The 14,577-nt window shown below is 35.1% G+C and overlaps 2 protein-coding genes across 3 annotated transcripts in view; one reads left to right on the plus strand and one right to left on the minus strand.

The window, feature by feature from the left end:
• Window positions 1-3,035: 3,035 nt before the first annotated feature.
• Window positions 3,036-9,066, plus strand: LOC113237848 (heterogeneous nuclear ribonucleoprotein A1, A2/B1 homolog). 2 transcript variants are annotated; one of them, XM_026474542.1, is made up of 7 exons: window positions 3,036-3,151; window positions 4,083-4,306; window positions 4,480-4,724; window positions 5,055-5,228; window positions 5,953-6,162; window positions 7,411-7,563; window positions 8,226-9,066. In XM_026474542.1, exons 1-6 carry the CDS (start codon window positions 3,122-3,124, stop codon window positions 7,524-7,526), a joined length of 999 nt encoding a protein of 332 aa, XP_026330327.1. In that variant the 5' UTR covers window positions 3,036-3,121; the 3' UTR covers window positions 7,527-7,563; window positions 8,226-9,066. The 2 variants fall into 2 exon arrangements, with proteins under 2 accessions (XP_026330327.1, XP_026330328.1); XM_026474543.1 differs by having other exon boundaries at window positions 5,965-6,162.
• Window positions 9,067-9,755: 689 nt separating this feature from the next.
• Window positions 9,756-14,577, minus strand: part of LOC113237991 (homeobox protein rough-like) — a 37,420-nt gene continuing 32,598 nt past the window's right edge. The window contains exons 4-5 of the mRNA XM_026474707.1: window positions 11,579-11,692; window positions 9,756-9,975 (exon numbers count right to left, since the gene is read on the minus strand). Coding sequence (XP_026330492.1) covers window positions 11,581-11,692 — 112 coding nt within the window. The 3' untranslated portion in view covers window positions 9,756-9,975; window positions 11,579-11,580. The remainder of the gene's footprint in view (window positions 9,976-11,578; window positions 11,693-14,577) is intronic.

Below are 14,577 nucleotides of genomic sequence, written 5' to 3' on the forward strand. Positions count from 1 at the left end.
CAACCTATCTCAACGACGCCTCGCCAAAAAGAAAGGAAATGGAAATCGATCGTTCAGTTATCCATCGCTACACGGTAGGTTTGAGTGGGGAAGTGGGGGGGCTGAATAATGTTACTATAACTACAACATTTCTACTAATATGGTAACATAGACAAGTGCGATTGGAAATCGTGTCCCATTTGGTGGGTCGCGACCATGAGAATAATATACCGGGTCGCAACATTCCCGCCTTGTTGAAGTGCAGCCAGACCTCAGAATAAAACTTTCGTCATTTTCCGCGAACATGGATTCTTTACTAAAATATAACCAACAGCTCCATACTTCGCACTAAATAGGCGATAACGAAATAATATCATTAAAACATTTTTACTAATAATAAATGTTCATTATTTTACTTAACGTAATCAGCTTGGCCTTAAAAATACTGGTAGAGTGGGTCACGAAGAAGCAATATGAAAATTACCGGGCCGTGTCAGAATAATGTTTAGGGAACATGGCCTTAGGACATAAACTAAACTTGTAAATAAAATCAACTAAGGTACGCGAAATCAGTAGGTGCTAATCACATAAATACAGTTTGTTTGTGTTTGGTATGTCACCGTATTTAGAACATTTATGATTCCAAATGCTGACTTAACTTTTTGTAATGTTTTATTTCATATTTACTTGCTAGTAAACATATCACAATCGAAATCTTACATTTTATTTTGTCTATAAATTTACATCCGTAATCCCTGGCGAACTACCACTACTACAAACGTGTCTTGGGAAAAAAAATATTTTATGAATTGTGCAAAATGTGAAATAAATCCCTCGAGAAAAGTTTTTCCATTCGTGTTTTTATTTTAGTGTTTTGTTGACTAAATACCATGTAATTGTTACCAAAAGCTAAAAAAATTAAGTTGGTTCAAGCATAAAAAGTAATATAATAATTATGTTCGAATTATGTATCGTTCAAATCAACTGCAGCCGCGACGCTTGCAATTGAAATCTTGACTGCATGCAGTTAATCACAGTTAATCACGACTGCAAGCATTTACTGTAGACATACAGTGCATCTGTTAACAGTCTAACCGTATGTGAGTGTTTTTCAGTTTATTTTCATTTCATTTCCAACAATCCTTAAAATGAAATAATAACGTCAGGTAACTAAACAAATAAATGCTATCGACTAACAACTTAAGTGGTGAGTTTCTTTCTTGAGATTGACTTATTTCATTTACAAAGGATTTAAAAAAAAGAAGAAATGACCGAAAAACGCGCTGTAAGCATTGACCTACCAATAAATGAACGTCAGATTCGCGCTAAAAAGTGTCCGCACTTGTAGGGCGTTAAAATCGTATACAGAGCGTCAATCGCGCTATAGTCTTCGTTTGTTTGACTGACAGCGCGGTTGTCAATCATGCAGTACCAATATATGCAGTACAAATAATAACTTGTAAAAACTACTGCAGAAAAGTATGAAAACAGGATTTTTTATCATATTTTCAATAAACAAATATATTGTGTTATCATAGTTGTCATTTAAAAGTGTTATTTTGTACAGGTTTATAGTATTTAATTTATATATAACTGAATCGTAAATATAAATTACAAAAGCAGACGAAATAATGAAATAGCTAACTGTCCTTTTTCTACTCATTGCATGCAAAAGATGGAAAAAGACCAATTACGTCAGTTTCAAGAAGCTTGTATAAACTTCTTGGTCATTTTCAATTGTTCGAACCACAAGCGATTGAAATACTTAGAACAAAGAAACTCTAGAGTTGCTTTGATTTTAATGCTATTTCTAAAATGATTTTTTTATTAAACGTTAGCAATAACCAACAAAATATTGTTGCACTCGTTTTACGGTTTGGGATTACCTATCAGAAGTCAGAAAATACATTTGCCCGAAATAACATTAGCTCGAATTTTCATAATATGTTTGTAAGAAGATTACAAAACGAAAGCTAATTTTGTCTATGTAAAAAACATCAAAATTACTCGAAAGCGTAACGGTTTTGTTATGAATCGGAATTACGGATATTTGAGTTTACGTTTAGTTAGAATATCGGTACATTTCTTATAGTACACGCTTATTTTCACATTTGTAGTAATAATTGTATGTATGTATCTGCCCAACTCTTTATTATACCTTTAAGTGAATTTGTACAAAATTCGACATAATAATATATATAAAAAAATTAATTAATATTTACGAGAAAGGCTATTCCATTATTCTTGTGTTCAAGTAATTTTCAGTCGAAGCTAAATATGTTGCATTTTGTTAAGTTTCCAGTAGAAGCTGAATATGGTGTTTTTGGGTCCTTAAATTGTTGTAAGCAAATTTAGGCAGTACTGCAATGACGTTACAATTTAAATTAATTGTTTTAGTTTTTTATATTTCGTTACATGTCACTACGTTTGTATAGGTTAACCTCGGACATTCTTTTCGTGGTTTTTGTATTAGACCCGATGTCCATTTGTTGGTAGGTCAATGGCTGTAAGCACAAAAAAATTATTGGTAAGAAAGCAATAAATTATTAGCAACATAAAAATGATACCAGCTTAACCTATCTAAATTATTGCCAATATTAGAGCTCGTTTTATTTTTCGTGCACAGATCGTCTTCACGAACCATATAATCCGGGATAAAGCGAAAAACCACTCGATTTACAAACTCTTATTGTATATCGTCTTTTATTTTTCATTAATTAATATAGAAGGAAAATGTAAAACATTGTGAAACTACTGGCAGGCTCGATATTGTATTTTTGATTAACCAGTTCCGGTATATTAAATGCCGCTCTAGGATTGGCTAGTGATAATATTTGGTGTTCCAGGAGGCTTTGATTTTGGCGAAAACGAGTGTGACAGTATATTCACAGCGAGGCTGAGTAAAAGAGACAAACAATGAAATTTCTTAAACATTTTGCTACTTGAACTATACCGTGTGACGTTATCATTTTTCATGTTGACTGACGTTTGTTTTCTTTCGAATTTCATCTTTCGTTCCATGAATTGTTTTAGACTAAGGATAAAAGGAAAATTGTGTGCTCAATGCGCTTTACCGATCTTTTAAGTAATAATAAGTGTTAAATTAAACCTATTTGTATACCTATTGAAGCAAAATATCAACATGAAACCAAGCGGTGGTGGTGATGAATTTGTGAGTAAAAACAATTTTTCTTTTTACCGGCACTGTTTTTCACATTGTCTGTTTTAGGTAACTTAACTTTACAACTTCGAAATAATTCACGTTCTTACAACCAATAATAATAGGAAACATTAATAATTATTATAACAACAAATGTAAGGAATTGATTTATGAGTTGTCGCAGCGCATATCGCGACATCATTTCAAATTAATTAACCGTGTGATTAACTGTGTTTCTAACGGGGAGAAATTCAATAAGGTACATTAATGAATTGCCAATTTTTTCCTGCTTGTTCAGGTACGTCATTATTTAAATCTATCTTAAACAGAGTGTAATCTTTAAGCGTGCCCTGGCGATTATACGGTCAGACGATAGGAAAGGAGGTACTATGTAAACTGGACTGGAATGTTTAAAGGCTTTTATAAGTTTGTTTTAAATTGTTTGTTTCAGTTAAATTAGATAAATAAACACTTTTTGTTCTTAATAGTTTTTCTCCGCGGGCGATAGGTTTCGAGAAAATTAAGCTGAAAAATTTTCATTTACCAAGGACTTGGAAAAATTCAATCGATTTTTTTAAGTTGAATACTTTAAGAGGTTACTATAAGTTTACTGATAACAAAACTGCTATAAATAAAGTAATAAAATTATATTTTAATTGAATAAAAACAATATTTATTTTTAAGTACAAAATTTTGTGTTCCTATTAGTTGTTTGAAACTAAAGCCTCTCTATGAATGTCATGTTAAATGTACAGGAGTGTTAACATTGAAATTTCTAGTTTTATTTTTTTTAAAGTCATTGATGTTGTTTTATTTATTAGGTCACATACTTTCAATATCAGTTTAAAGGTTTTTGATATCTCTTATATTTACAGAATAATCACATGGGTACACTTGACAATTACATCCTGTATCAACAACCTTCATTTATTTTTATTTCTAGGAAGAGCCAGAACATATGCGAAAGTTGTTTATTGGAGGTCTGGATTATAGAACTAATGACGCATCATTAAAAGAGTTCTACGAGCAATGGGGTGATATTGTAGATGTGGTGGTGATGAAGGATCCCCAGACGAAGCGTTCAAGAGGATTTGGCTTTATCACATACTCTCGAGCTCATATGGTTGATGATGCCCAAAAGAATAGGCCCCATAAAATTGATGGGCGGTAAGCTTTGTAGTCAGTTTTTTCCAGCGAAAAATCAAGATTTTGTCATATAGTTAACAATTTTCTGCTGAAGATGTAATTTACAAGTGTTATTTTCCTTAATCCCGTTTAAAAATCATAAATGTATCAAATTATTTATATAATCCAATAAAAAGTATTGTTTCCTTATTCAGAGTAGTAGAACCAAAGCGAGCAGTGCCTAGGGATGAAATTAAGCGGCCAGATGCAAGTGCTACAGTTAAAAAGCTATTTGTTGGAGGTCTCAAACAGAACATTGAGGAGGATGACTTGAAGGAGTACTTCAGCTCTTACGGGAACATAGTCTCCGTGAGTTTAGTGACTGAAAAAGAGTCTGGCAAAAAGAGAGGGTTTGGATTCGTAGAATTCGATGATTATGACCCTGTTGATAGAATATGCTGTAAGTATATACCAAGGTTCTTCTGAGCAAATTAAATTTTTACACACCCAGAAAGATAAGCTTTTAATAATGATTTATTTGATTAAACAATCTGATTAAAGTTAGAAAGCTGAAAGGTAGATTTTATTGGTAACAGAAATATAATACATAATTATGTTTTCACCTTCAAAACTACAATAATAACATTATGGTATGCAATAAAGTATTGAGTATAATAATTATAGTTCTGATAGTGCTAAGTGGCATGAAGTTAATTGTATGGCTGGTAGTGTACGCGTTTAGCCAATGTTTGTACTCAGTGTTGATTATGTGTGTAATGTTTGCTTTTAGTGCAGCAAAACCATAAGATCAATGGGCAGCGTTTGGACGTAAAGAAGGCTTTGTCAAAGTCAGAGATGGCCACGGGCGGGCCCGGCGGTGGCGGCAGCAGCAGTGGCAGGCGCGGTGGCGGTCGCGGCGGTGGTAGCGGCGGCTGGGGCAACCAGCAGGATTGGGGCAATTCAGGTGAGTTTCATTTAGCTCAACCAATGAACCTTTGTTATTACTTTTTCTTTATGAAAAGTGGTTGTTATTCCAAAGAAGTATAAAAAATGATTAAAGATTGACATCTAACATAATTAGACATTATTCTATATACTAATACTGCACGATTTTGATACCATACGCATTATTTTTTTGCACATCTATCAAATTATTAGATTCTATCATTATGAGAAATGGTAAATCTATTAGGAGAATGAATTGGTATGTGTAAGATCTGTACATTTTTTTATAACATCAATAAGTGACAGGACGAACACGCCGTGCGCCTGATGATAAGCTACATGCCTTTCCATAACAGTTACAGTGCCACTCAGAGCTTTAAATTGCAAAGATCTGAGGGACACTACCCCACTGCGCCCACCACTCTGAGACATAGTTGACAATTCCCATGTGTCTGTACCAGCACCCTTACCCTTCAAAACCGGAACACGGTAATGCTGACATTACTGTATGGCGGCAGCAATAGGTAAGGTGGCAGTACTACCCAGGAACTCTTTCACAAGGAGCTCTACTGCTACTAAACGTAACATAACATCTTATCAGTTTATGTGTCAATACTGGCCTCCTTGTACATAACATTAATATTGTAGTGGATCTATTACGGATTGGACACAACCATTCAAGAGATTGGAGAGCATAGATTGCAGAGCGCATACTGTACTTCTATGCAAATCATTTACCACAGGTTATAACACAGGCTATGGACAAGGCGGCGGCTGGGGCAACCAGAGTCCCTGGGACTCGAACCAAGGCGGCTGGGGCAATCAAGGGTACGGCGATCAGGGCGGTTGGGGCCAGACTGGGAACAACTTTGGTAGTGGCTACCAGCAAGGCTATAGCGGGGGACCCATGCGGCCCAATTATAACACTGCGCGCTCGCAGCCTTATAACGCCGGTAAGTGTTTACTAACATGATAGGCATTTTAGTTATTTAGCATTATTATCTAATGAGCACTATAAGTAACTGAGCTCATTCACAAACGACAAATCATGATGTAATAATATAATGATATTTACATTCATTTGAAAATAATTAGTATGTAATTAAGTTTTCTTGATTAAGACGAAATTAGATGGGGTTTCTCCTCTATTGTAAGATATTAGGTTTTCGCGATTGTTACGTATAGGAAATGAAACTTTGTTTTTTGAAATAAACCAACGTATCGAGCATTATAGTCATGGCTGACCGTCATTGTCAGTCAGCCATAACCCGTAAAGGGCCTGATACGTTCGTTTGTTTGAACAACAAATATACGCGATTTGAATCGGAAAAACATAAGTGTCATTTTCTTAAACAAAAGTTTTTGATTTGAACAACGTAATCGACATTTATGAGCGAAATTGCGTTATTAACATATGAGTAGTTCAGTTGCAAACAGCGCTATGTGACATTTTTAATGATTTTTAGTTAATGGCGTGAAATGGATCAGTATTTTAAATAATTTCAAATACTTCAACAATACAGTGTCGAAACTTGGTATATTTTCATCAAATCAGTGTCAAATGTTGACTACTTTTGCAAAAGTCGTTATGTTTTGTAGTTTTACACTTTCAAAAGTTGCCATTTTGTCGTCAACCTGCAAACGCTGCTCTATTGAGTGTAAACTCATGCAAAATCCGTTATTTTGTTTTGCATTTATTATTTTGTTATCCGCGAGGTCCCTCGTGTTCATTTATTAAAAACTTGATCGTCAAACATTTCGGAGGAGATTGGTTAACATACGAAATTCTTGAATTGTGAAAAGTGACCGAAGAATAAGAAATAACATATAAAGGCCTAAAGGAAAATTAAAATTGCAAACAAGTTGTATTTTTTACTATTATCATAACAAAACTAGCCATGTTATCATTTTGTTATTGCAAAAGTAGCTACGGTAATTCTGAACAATTACAAAACTAGTTATTTTAGGATTAGTATTGCAAAACTCTCTGTTGTGTAAGTATTTATTCGAAAGTTACCAAAACGCACGTGCTTTGTTTATGAAAAGGAAGGCGGAACTGCTGATTAAGAAATTGTAACTAAAACTTAAAACCGTCTCGGCTATAGAAATTTATTATTTAAAAGATAGATTAAAAACTCCATCAGTATTAAAAGACACAAGACAACACCAAAAATATCTAGGTGATGATGTTCCGATATCAGGCGGCGGCGGTGGCGGTGGCGGCGGCTACGGCACGGGAGGCGGCGGTGCTGGCGGTGGACCCGGCTACAATGTGGCTTCCACGCCCGCCGCCGCTGGCTCGCAACGCCGCTTTTAACCACAGGCACCCCTCCGCACACCCTCTCAGCTCTCTTGTGAGTATCGCTCTTCGACTAAATCAATGGTTCTATTCAAACATTAATATTGATAGCGCTGGATTTTTAGGTTCAATTTACATTGCGGCAATTACGCCTCGCTGCGCGAGAAGTCGCGCGCGATCGAGCATCCGCGAGCATTCTCGCTACTGCGCCCTACTATATTTCGTCGACGTTTGATGTCGCTTTCCGCGGGTTCGCCACGCGTCGCGGACGGCAGCTGTAAAATTCCACAAAAGACGCGCGACGTGATTTTTGGCCCGTATCTAGTTTGTACGTTACACATTGAGAAAGTTCATTACGCTATTACTTACTATTACGCTATATATCATTACAATATCGTGAAAAAAATTCGCTTCTACACCATTCCGCCGCAATATGAATTGAGCCTTAAATTCTACATTCGGAACTTTCAGTAATCTGGTACGGTTGAAAAACATGTTACTACAGCCGATAGTGAAATTCCGCTTTGGTGAAACATGCAAAAACTGATACAGTTACACGTCACCTCACCGTTTCGACCACACTTACACAAAGTTCTAGTAAATCGACCAAAGAATATGAGTACGATACGTAATTAATTATTTCATCTCTTTAGGCATTTCCTAGTTTTCAGGTGAAGTTTCTAACGTGTATACTTATCCAGTATTTTTAATACTTAGGTGTCAAGTTGCGCTTAGTTGAAGCTAGGCAGGCAGACATAGAGTAGACGGGAGGTAGGCCAGGAGACAGCTAGCTAGTGAGGGACAAGCGGACTTAGTGAAGCGACTGCATTACATAGTCATTTTACAATTTTTTTCTTCTCCATGTAAGGTTTGTTCACATAAGGTATCGTAGGCACTAGATTCTTTTTTCTTATTTAAGATATAGTCGTCTAGCACTGAATCACAGTTTTTACATTTGAAATTCACAATATGTAAGCACGGCTTTGTTTCGTGTAACTACTAGTCAGGGCTTGCAGTTCCCCATTGGGAATACGTACACGTACGCGGAAAGGGTATTAACCGAATAAGTTCCATTGTAAAAGCTGTGGCTAGAATGAGTGTTTAGTATAAGTAACGAATTTTATTAATGTTTAATGATATTTGGTTAGTTTTTTTTTTCAATATCGTTTTTGTTTCGCTAGAGACAGCTATATGACATTCCAAAAAATATTACGAAGTGGCGAAGTGCAATCGTTATGTTATCCTTATTAATTATAATATACAATTTTAAGGTAAACTTAAACACCAATATAGCTATCAAATATATAAAATCTAATTGATATTAGTTTAGGATTGCAAAAGGACTAAAATAAGGGTTGACACTGAATAGGTAGTTTAATGGAATATGAGTACCTAATGATTTTACTAAGGACTAAAATGTAATTGCAATTGGTTGTTTTAATCAATTAATTTTATCTTGTTATGTTTTCCACATATTTTATTTCACAATAGTGTTAAGGATTGTTAATGTAGCAATAATAATTTTATTATATTGTTTGTGTGCAATGGATTAAATAAATACTGTTTTCCATGGACTCTTCTACACGCGGACGAGCCTCCTCGGTGGAAAAGGCCATGGTAAGTGGACTTGCCCGAAATAAAATATTATTCAATGGTAACTTTATTTTTATTTCAACATAAAACCCAGTTGGGGGATGGTGCATAATTTTACAATTTAAACTACTATTATATGCTAATTGTTACACGACTTCAGTTTGAAAATTCACTAGAATTAGAGGTACTAATGTACAACTTATATTTAATTTCATAACATCTTGGACTAATGCCTGTATTACCATAAAACGAGTTTCAGGAATATATAAGTATTGTAGGTTTAACTTAATAAATAAGTACAGTAAAACTCTCTTATTAGAACAAATTGGTTGCATAAGCGCTCTGACAATAAAGCTAAAGATTCTCAAAGAAATAAATGTGTTGCTGACTCAGATGCCCTTCAAATGGACATAGACAAAATAATATTGCTGGTTTAAAGAGAATAATAGTATGGAGTTGAATACGGGTAAGTGCTATAAGATGTTTACATGCTAATTATTGCTCTACGGAGACCGGTTAGCGAGTCCGAGAACATATCCACTGTGGTACTCTGTTCATTGTGTAGTCTAGACAGACGGCAGACTGGTGAGTTCAGACCTAGTTTAGTTCTTCTAAATGGTGGCGACAGAAGGGCAACAATCTTACGACGAGGGTATCTACGCGGAATTGTACTTTGCTGTCAATTACGGACAATCAATTTTGTTATTTGAAATTTTGTATAAAAAAGTAAGGTCCAAAAGATCTCTGCACTTTTCAAGCGATACCATTTGAAACATTTTTAGTCTCGATAAATGTGAGCGAATTCTTTTAGCTGCGCCAGTCGCATTAGATCAGGCCTCTAAAACTGAATTTCGACACACGCGACTCCGACAACCTGTTACATCGACATGATTTTACTCAGACATTACGTTACTCCGACAATGTGTTACATCGACATGATTTTACTCAGACACTACGCTACATCAACAACACAGACGAGGTGTTTATTAAAAAAAAACTTTGTACTCTGATAAGAAAAATCATCATTACAAACCTACGTAGGAAATGATTTCTTATTATATATCGATATATTATTATATATTCTTATTATATATCGATCAATATAACAAAAAAAATCATATAATCGAAAAATTCTTTTATTTTATAAAGTGTAACAAAAAACTATTAAATTAAAATGTAAACTTTTACTACACTATTTCATGTATGTACAAAAACCCAATTACAGGAAACAGAAAAAACATAAATTATTATTTTCGAAGCATAATTTTGGATAGTGTCTTTTATCGGCTCACAAAAGATCCTGACAATATACCAAGCCAAAACGGAGAAAATAAAAGTCCTTCAGGGTCCCAACCCTAAATAAGTAACTTTTTAATAGCTAAAAAGAACCATGCTGCTTAACTTCATATAATGTATTTTTTTAAATATGCTAAATGGATCCATGTCACATGTACTGAAGTTACTGTCTACAGTACTTCAGTACATGTGACAAAAAGATCATGAAAGATCTATCTTTAGCGTTTTCATTACGAAAACTAAAACATGGTTCTCGTTAACTAAATGAAAAGATACATAATATTTTCTATTTATTGCTATATAATATAATACTTTCCCTATATCATTCTCAAGTTGTTTGCCTCAAATAACTTACCTATTTATTTCTTCACACTGTTTTTACAAAAGTCTAATTATCTCGAAAGTGACATTTTGTGGGTTGGTTCTAGTTTGCATAACTATGTCCAACTTTTTGAGTTACATAGTACAAAGCCTGGAAGCCCTGAGAACTGTCTTTTCTATATGGGGTACGAAGGTAAGTTTGGAGTCTAGTATAATACCTAAGTCTTTGATTGATTGTACTGAGTGCAGGCAAATTGTTTTCTGTTTCTTTGTAATTGTATCGGATTTCATAGCATTTAAATATTAAGACTAATCTGCTCAATGCAAGTTGTGTTTCAACTGTCACTAGTTGTGCATCTTGGCATAATACTAATAACAAATTGTGTCACTGTTGATGAACCTAATAAATAAAATATCGTGTGGTTATTTCATCAGTATATAACCAGAAATAATTTAATTTGTTTGAAAACTATTCTGCCAAATCATTACTGTGACAACTGCGCTCCGATTGGCCACCCCGAATTCGTCGTCAAATGTTTCACTTCACATCGACTAGTTTACCTTGAGCTTTGCTATAATGGCCTAAAATTAAAAAAAAAACATATTTATTTACCGATGAAATGTGATTCCATTTGTTTTGTAATTAGATGTTTTGCTGTTTTTCCCCACACCACCAAATTGAACAACCCCCATTGTTAGAGATATTATCTTTATTAATAAATACAGAATACTTTTGTTGAACAATATGCTACTATATAATGACTTACCTTCTACCTTATACGATTAAATATTACCGAGTAAATATTGTTTACTATTATACTCAAATTAGTAATAAATAGAACAAGCACCTAACTACTAACAATTATTTATCCAGCGGCGGTGGTTGCTGCAGCGGCAAGCACGGGCAGGGTGGGGGCGGGCAGTAAGGGGTACCCAGTACTGACGGAAATAGGCCTGATGCAGCTGCTAGTTGCCTGTATAGTTAAAAAAAACCTTTTATACTCATTATACGTAGAGATGGGAAAAACTGCTTATTTTTTTAAACGTTAAAACATTGTGCTTTAAAAAAAGCGTCTTTTTTTAAATGCTATTCAATTAAACGCTTTTTAGTTTGAAGCTTACAAAATACTTTAGAAAAACGTACAGAGTACTAAAAAAATCGACCTCAAAAGTCATTCAGCCCTAGTTTGCGACTCTTAGAGGTGGAATATTTTCTTCAAATTTAAATGGGACCACATCTGAGGTTCTGAGGTGAGGAGGGTTCCTTCCAACAAAAAAGAATCATCAAAATCGGTTGACAAAGTTTTCACGGAGTTATCGCGTAACATACATACAAAAAAAACAGTCGAATTGAGAACCTCCTCCTTTTTTTTAAGTCGGTTAAAAAAATGTTAATGGCGAAAAGCAGTGGTAGACCACCTAAAGGTTTTAAGTTATGTAAGTTTATTTGTAAAATACCGAGTTTTATTTTTATAAAATTATTATTCACATTGACAGAGGCCAAAACAACAAAAAAAATTCACATTGCCGAATTAATTTGTTGAAACATAGATGACTGGACTTAAAAACATTTACGCTTAAATTGAAAATTGTGCTTGTGTGCTTATTTAAAAAGCGAACTTTTCTTGAGTATTTTTCGATTAAACGCCCACCTCAAATTATACGTCCCACTGCTGGACACGGTTCTCTCTCATGCAGGTTTCATTTTATCGCGATGTTTTCCATCACCCTTAGCAAGATTAAGATATTGATATTAAACATCATACCTTTAGAAATTAAAGTCACACGCTATAACAAGGGTTCGAACCGTCTCGTCGATTTCTTAGATGAGAATGCCAACCCTTTCTCGACAGTAGGGTATATCGCGATGATGCAGTTTTTTTTACCCATGAACTGATGCTGATTTTTATTGACCTTAACATCAGCGAATGCTGATTTTATGTACCTATTAATAAAAACGCAAAAAAGGTACATCCTCACTGAATCCTATCTATATGAAAGATACTTTCTAATTTTCCCTCGTATTGTAAAAAAATATTATTTTAATGATTTTATTAGCAAAAGAATCAGTCTGCATGAAACAAATCTGCCTAGCTTAACCGTTCTAGAATTTTACCAAAGTTATAGGTACTCGAAAAACAACAGCTGAGCTTATTTTTCGGCTTCCAGTCTGTTTCTGGAAGGTTTGTAAAATCTTCCAGCGTGCCTGTTAGGTCATGTCACGTCTCGAACATCCGCAATGAATATCAGCTTCGATGAATGCGGATATTTTAATTTTTGCTTATATTCGCAACAACCCTTGTTCATACCATAAAAAGTAAATATAAGTCACGCAGTTGCGAGTAGCGATGAAAGAGACTCAGTCTTTTAAGGCGTTTTATAACGACTCGACTCCATTTTACAGGACTCGACTCTAATATTACGACTGTAGGTTCGAGTTTTCATTAATAAAGGCCCATTTAGATGGAGAGAGTTTCTCGCACGCTTCGTGACGAAAACTCGTAGGCGATTATCGTAAGCAATAATCGCCATAAGATTATCGTATCATAATGTTTACATTCAGGCAAGAACTAAAATCTCGCCTACGATTATGTCATACGAGATTCGCAAGCAACTTAATCGCCTCGTCAACTGTTTACACAGATAAATATATAGTAAGGAGTTTCTTGTTTACGAGTTTTCGACTTGTCTAAACACGATTTCGTATGACATTTTTTCAAGTTCATACGATTATCGTACAAATCGGTTTGAATCGTTTTGAGTGCGAGAATCGCCATTCGAGTTCAGTGATTACTGCGGTATTGACTATGGACATATCGAAATGACGCAAAAATCATTCAAATTTGGAACTGCTGATAATAATAGGGGTTAAAGTATGAAATTGCCGATTTGTACTGAAAATCTAAATTGTTTATTTTTTAAATTTTTAACAAATTTATTTAATCAAAATAGTTGCCATTATTATCTATACATTGCTGCCATCTAATGGGAAGGTTATTAATGCCTTTGCGATAGAACTCCGACGATCTAGACTGCACAAACTGTGTGAAAGCATTTTGTACTGCCTCCTGGGAAGAAAACTTCTTGTCACGTAGATAATTGTCCAAATCACGAAAAAAATGGTAGTCCGTTGGAGCAAGGTCTGGTGAATACGGAGGATGACGAATGGTTTCTAACTGCAGTTCCTGAAGGGTCAAAATGGTTTCTCGTGCTGTGTGAGGTCTCGCGTTGTCGTGGAGCAATAATGGTGAAGATCGATTCATGAGTCGGGGCTGTTTTACTGCTAGTTTTGTCAACATGGTTCGGAGTTCGGCACAATAGACATCTGCCGTTATTGCTTGGCCAGATCGGAGAAAACTATAGTGAATAACACCTTGCTGAGACCACCAAACAGTTCCCATTACCTTTTTATTGGTAAGTTTTGCTTTAGGACACTGTTGTGGCATTTGACCTGGGGTCAGCCATTGCATTTTTCTTTTCCGGTTATCATAAAGAATCCACTTTTCATCACATGTTACAATTCGATCCAATATTCCTTCATTTCTGTACCGGTTCAACAAGGCAACACAAGTTTCAACACGCGTTTCTTTCTACAGATCAGTCAAATCATGAGGCACCCATTTTTCGTATTTTTTTTATTTTATTGATTTGACGCAAGTGAGTCAATATTGTGGGTAAGGTAACGTTAAACCATGCCGCTAATTCCTGGGTAGTTTGACTAGGATCGGCTTCCACTATCTCTCTTAATTCATCGTTATTCACCTGTATGTGGGCGGTCTTCCTCGTGGCTCGTTCTTTAAGTCGAAATTTCCATCACGAAAGCGTTTAAACCAAAATCGCACGGTGCGTTCATTAGTAG

Source organism: Hyposmocoma kahamanoa, unplaced genomic scaffold, assembly GCF_003589595.1.
Source record: "Hyposmocoma kahamanoa isolate Upper Pololo Valley unplaced genomic scaffold, ASM358959v1 94, whole genome shotgun sequence".
NCBI classification, from domain to species: Eukaryota; Metazoa; Arthropoda; class Insecta; order Lepidoptera; family Cosmopterigidae; genus Hyposmocoma; species Hyposmocoma kahamanoa.

Bases quoted from the DNA above. Each gene is read 5' to 3' on its own strand.
- LOC113237848 (XM_026474542.1), top strand. From the start codon at position 3,122: ATGAAACCAAGCGGTGGTGGTGATGAATTT. The intron at 4,307-4,479 runs GTAAGCTTTGTA...TTCCTTATTCAG, and splicing joins CCCCATAAAATTGATGGGCG to AGTAGTAGAACCAAAGCGAG. The intron at 5,229-5,952 runs GTGAGTTTCATT...CATTTACCACAG, and splicing joins GCAGGATTGGGGCAATTCAG to GTTATAACACAGGCTATGGA.